Source organism: Cryptomeria japonica, chromosome 9 (assembly GCF_030272615.1).
Source record: "Cryptomeria japonica chromosome 9, Sugi_1.0, whole genome shotgun sequence".
Lineage (NCBI taxonomy): Eukaryota > Viridiplantae > Streptophyta > Pinopsida > Cupressales > Cupressaceae > Cryptomeria > Cryptomeria japonica.
In genome coordinates, this window is record NC_081413.1 from 218,309,020 (window position 1) to 218,314,819 (window position 5,800).

Consider the following 5,800-nt stretch of genomic DNA (forward strand, 5'->3'; position numbering starts at 1 on the left):
TGTTACTTTTTATTTAAAACCTTATGATCAGTCTTTTGTGAGGGTTTGGAGATCCCTTCAAGTTATACCAAAAAATTGATGTAAAATTTATTTTAAGAATGGATATTTCGAAGTGATATGCCAACTGATAATCTTAAATGAAGCAGAAAATGACCCCACTATATCTTATTAAATTGGTGCTATTTACAATATTTTCTTCTCTTTAGAAGAGAGCCATGCATACTAATGTTTTGAAAGCAATACAATCTAACTGTCTGCACCTATATCTGATTGGGATTTTATTGAAACAAATTCTGTTGCTTATCCATTTTTAAGGCATGTATCAATATCGCCCTCAAGTAGCACTCCAGAGCAATCACCAACAAGACGAGGAACTCCTTCTGTGTCAGTGACAGGAGGATATTGCCCGGTCTTATAAGGAGGAGCATCTACTTGCCCAGTGTAAAGGAATTGGTGAAATGTAGCACCATTTACAAGTTGGTCACCATTGGATGCGATTTTTGGCGTGGTGTCCCATTTTGATTCATAGCCTGGATACCATTCAGTTACTTCATGGTTTTTCCCTGGTACAAACACATTCCTCTCTGAATAAATTCTTGCATGCGCTCGTGCCCCAATTGCATAGATTCCCCAATTTCCATACAAATTGTTCACCACATGACAGTATCCCCATCTGAAAGGAAAGAAAATTATCATTAGAAAAACTACGATGAAGCATAGATTTTTGATTCTCTATCCTTTTCAAATTGCTTTTTTCTGTTGATAATTATGGCATAAATCTGTTTATTCATCTAAAGATCAGCAGAAATCACATTTCAAGTTTGGCATCTGAAATCATACTGTTTTATTCGATAGAACTTTTTTTTAAAATGATTACAAATCAAAATTTAGAATGTACTATTTAAACTAAAATATAATTTACCTGCAATGAGGATTGCGTTGGTTTGAATCTTTAAACCAGTTTCTATACACTGTGACTCTCATTTGTTGATCAATTTCGTCTGAATCTCTTGCCCCCAATAGCATATTGAAGTTTGTTTCATACAGACGGCAATTTGAGATGGTGACATCAGTGGAACCAAGAACAGCAGACACTAAACCCAACTTGCCACGGAAAGAAGTGAGGTGGTCCACCCAGACCTTCTTGGAACCATATATATGAACTGTATCTAAGTTGGTGTCGCTTACCTGAATGTTATGAATAATAACATTCTCCACTTTGTTCAAACCAATTGCAGAACCAGTGATGATAACTCTCGCTCCTCTGCCATCTATAGTTGTGTGGCTGAAGACATGCAGCATTTCTTTTAAGTGAATAGTCATATCCTCTGAGAAAGTGATCCATACTCCTTTTGGGTTTGAAGAGGAGAGACTAACACCATAACGTAATGTGCCTGGTGCAGGATTGCTAGGATTGTCTTCAGATCGGGTCACTGTGTAGGAGAGTCCTTCTCGCCCACCTGTTACACCTCTTGCAAATCCAATGGAACAGTCAGTCAGGAGAATCCCTTGACCACAGCTGGAGAACTGGCATTTGGTTCCGTCGGGCGCTCCACATGCATTGTTTGCAGTTTTTATCCATGGTCTTGCATCTGCTTGTATCACAGACTTCCTCAATATAAAATAGTTGTCCCATCCATTTCATGGATTATATTCTCACGATACAATTTAAACAACATATTTGAAGTTTTGATTTATTTAAGTGGTTCATCTGAAATCAAATTCTCTTTATTCTAATAGAATCTCTGTATTAGTATAATTTCAATAAAACCATCTAAACAGAAAATATATATATATATTTTTTTCAAGCCTCTAAAAATCAGGCATCCGTGAAAAACAGAAAGAGAAATCTATTCACAGAAAATATAAGAAAATGAGAATGATAGATAAACCAAACAAAAAGATTATTATAAAAAAAAATATCAAGCACTCTAATTTTTCAATCTAATATGCCACATACCCTTTTTGACTGCTAATGATTCTCCAAATGGGTGAGCAGCTACATATCTAAGAATAAAGACAGCAAAGAGAAGCCATATTTTCCAAGAGTGTTTGAAGTCCATATCTCTACAAGTGATCACAGAAGGAATTCTGACCAAGCAATCACTGTAAAAAAGGTTTCATTATGCATTACGCACCAAGGAAGAGGGGTATATGTAGTTAGATTCATAAGGAGAAGAAGGTTTCAGATCCTAGTTTGCCGGTGCATGAGAAGGTGTATTCTCAGGGAAAAATGATTCTTTTCTGATATTCTTTCTTGTGATAGTAAATGGGATCCTTATAAATTACAGAAAAAATCTTCAGAAAAAAATTCATGCTCCTTGTATTTCCTAATTCAACTCTGAACCTCTCAATCCAATATTTCGTATATCAAAATATTATGTGGACGAATCCCTGCCCTCCTCACAGAAAACATGTTCTTCGTATTTCCTAAATCAATTCTAAACCTCTGATTTCAAATTTTTAGTAAAGGAATAGTCTGAAATCATTTTTAAACTATTAATTTTAAATAAATATAGGATTTTATAAGTTTTCAAATAAATTATCTTAAAATTTAAAAATAAAATTAAGAACAGAAGAAATTGGAAATCACGATTACAGTGGTGAAATATACATGTCTTAATGCATTTCTAATTTAGTTTTATCTTTAATTGAGGGCAATATCTTAATATATTTATATAATTCCAAATGACACTTAACCCACTTAACTTGCAAATGGGGTGGAAAGCTAAGTGGGTTTAACCTTGGGAAACACCATGGTTCAGCACATTTGAGTTGGAGATTTGTTGTCTCCTTGTGTTGTGTCATTTGATGTTCTTACAAAGAAAATACTTAATTAGAATATTGTAGATCTTACTAAGAGATGGAATAAAAATAACTGTAAAATTCCATTCTAAATTCGACTCGTAGATTTTGTGGTTCTAAAATATATAGTGGAAATATTGGGTGGATTGGTATTTCAGATTCGTCCAGCATTTCTCTTTAGTTGTTGGTTAGAATTGTGGTAGGTGCTTCTTTTTTCTTATAAGATATGAAGAGTCTTCTATTTTTGTGAAACTATTGGACATGCCAATGTGATACAACTTATTCTAAATTTTGGCTTCTTTGTAAGGATTCTCCACTTCCAACTATTAGTAGTATTGATTTTTCTAATGTGTGGTTTTTTCTAAGCTTAGTCCTTGGATAAATATTAATTCAAATACTACATCTAGAAGAAACATTCCTAGGGATAGAAGTGGCTTTGAAAGAAAAAATTATGAAGATGATTCTCTATTTTGTAGTGCTAAGTATATAGGGATCAATTATAACACCATTTATGATTAGCTATTTAGAATGGTATTTAGTTTTTCTTAGATCATGATGTTCTTTAGGATTACTTTTAACTAAATGCATGTTGTTAGTGTATCTCCTTAACAATAATAACAATGAAAATGCAGCACACTAGTGTCCTAATGCTTATATTTAGGAAACTAGGAGCCTCTCTATTAGGTTTGAAAATGCATTAGTCAATCATGTCAAAAGAGGAGAGAACAAACATTATGATTTATTACCTAGGTATGTGTGGATATGATAATGGGAATCCTCTCACTCTATATTATTATGATTAGTTCCTAAATTTAATTAGTGTTGATAAATGTGATAATTTAGCTAGAGATAAATCTTGAGAAGAGGGTAATCCCAGCAATTGTTGAAATTTACCTTGAATTGGTTTTTATTAAGATAGTAAAATAACTTTTTGAGGGGCCCTAAAATCCTTTATATTTAGTACCGAAACAAACAAATCAATGTGGAAATGTTTTTAGCACTGTGCTCCATCCCAACCAACACAAATTTGAATCTTGATTGTACACGAAGCCAAACAAATCAGGGGACCCCTATACCCCTTCTTGATGCCTCCCTAGTACAATTTGCTATTTAATCTACCTTGGACACCCCTTGAGATCTCATGAAACATATCGAGGTTGCAAATCTCAATGATCATAAAAAAGTTCTTTTAGGTGATGCTCATGGTGAACATCTTATTGGTGCTACTATCTTTGAGCTTCTCATGAGTGTTGAAGGAATTTATGTTAAAATTCCTAACTCTACTTTGGAAAGGATTGTCTCTTAAATGAAAAATTCCTTGGTGATTTTTTTTTCTCCTTCTACCCTACCATTGATGTGATTAGGTAATGGATAGTGGGCAAATGACACTAAAAGGAAGCATTATAGTCAACATGATGGATGGAAGTCTCTTCCTTTTTGAATTAATTGTTAAGGAAAATAGCCTTTTAGTTCTCATTACTATGGATCTATGAAAAACATATTTTTTCTCTCGATAGATTTGGAAGTCAAGTTTCAACCTCATAATAGACTTGAACAAAATACACCCTATTTGGGTAAGATTCTTAGGCCTAACACTAGAGTTTTGGGATGAATAAGTCCTAATATGAATTTATAATTATTTTGAACATTTTATCTGAATTGACAACATAACAAAGGCTAAATCTATGATATTTTTTTGCTAATTTTTGTGTTAATATAGACATCCACGAAACCCTTCCAAATTCCATCATTCTCGATTCTAGTTTGGAAAATGGACCCAACTAATAATGTAAAAAATACTATGGTATTTTATCAAAACAACTCTAGGGTGGGCCATTTAATCATTGTATGTGAAGACCCTAAGAAATATAACTCAAAAAATCAAAGGACCTATGATTTTTTAGGTTGATGGGTTTGAAGATTACACATTTAAAAGATGGTATTTTCCTATTATAAGTTCCCTATTTAGATCAGTGAATCCTATTATATGTAAGAAATCTAAACCAAAAAAGATGGCTTCTATAGTTCTTAAAAGGACTCCTAATAATGATAACAATTATTCTTTAATTATGAAACCAATAGACAAACAAACAAATGTCCGTAAGGTGAGGGTGACTTCCCCCATTATGGAATAAAAGAAGAGAATTTCACTATTGATCCCTTGGTTTTATATATTTTACAAACTAAGCTCTTACAAACAAAAACCCATAAAGGAGTTCTTCCAAACCACCAATGGTTGTGGAAATCCGCTCCACACTATAATATCACTTATTCTTTTAAATTGAGGCATGGACAAATAAGAGTGATACTCAAAACTCCCCTAGCTAGGAGGGATGGTATATGACCAAAAAGAAAGGGAAGAAATTTTTTTATAGATGTTGAAGCTGACCCTTAGGCTAGTCAACATTTTTGAAAAGAGATAATATAAAGAGAATTAGCTAGATAAATAGCTAATGAAAGGAAAAAATACCATAGAGGATTTCTCTAGAAAGCTTAGTAAATGAGGATCATTTCTTGTAATACTAGAGGACTTAATAGTGCTCAAAAACTATTTTCTCTTAAGAACTGTATTATAAAAAATAAAATAGATATCATTCTCCTTTAAGAAGTTAAAATGACAGTAAACACTTTTAAAGTTATTTGTAAATTTATATGGCCAAATGTCAAGTTTTGCATTGTTAAAGCTCTTGAGGCATCTAGTGGTATTGTCATAATATAGAACTGGAGAAATTTTTTTGAAGATTATATCTCACATTATAAAAGTATCTTTGAAGTGAGGTTCGTGTATCATACTAGATCTTAGAACCTTATTAATATATCTTCCCTTAATATGAAAAACATAAGAAAAGAGGTATGGGATGATGTGGTTTCTCATATATAATCGCCAATAAGACAGGTTTATGGATGGTGGTAGGGGAATTTAAATTGTCCCTTTTTCCATTTGAGAAACCCAAGGGATTAATTAATTACATTGATAACATATCTAATCTTATGA

At 32.8% G+C, this 5,800-nt stretch overlaps 1 protein-coding gene across 1 annotated transcript; it reads right to left on the reverse strand.

Moving 5' to 3' along the window:
* Nucleotides 1-300: 300 nt before the first annotated feature.
* On the reverse strand, nucleotides 301-2,063 carry LOC131044551 (putative pectate lyase 21). Its single transcript, XM_057977903.1, has 3 exons — nucleotides 1,961-2,063; nucleotides 923-1,592; nucleotides 301-673 (listed from the first exon to the last, which is right to left on the reverse strand). The coding sequence occupies exons 1-3, from the start codon at nucleotides 2,061-2,063 to the stop codon at nucleotides 301-303; spliced, it is 1,146 nt and encodes a 381-aa protein (XP_057833886.1).
* Nucleotides 2,064-5,800: the final 3,737 nt, after the last annotated feature.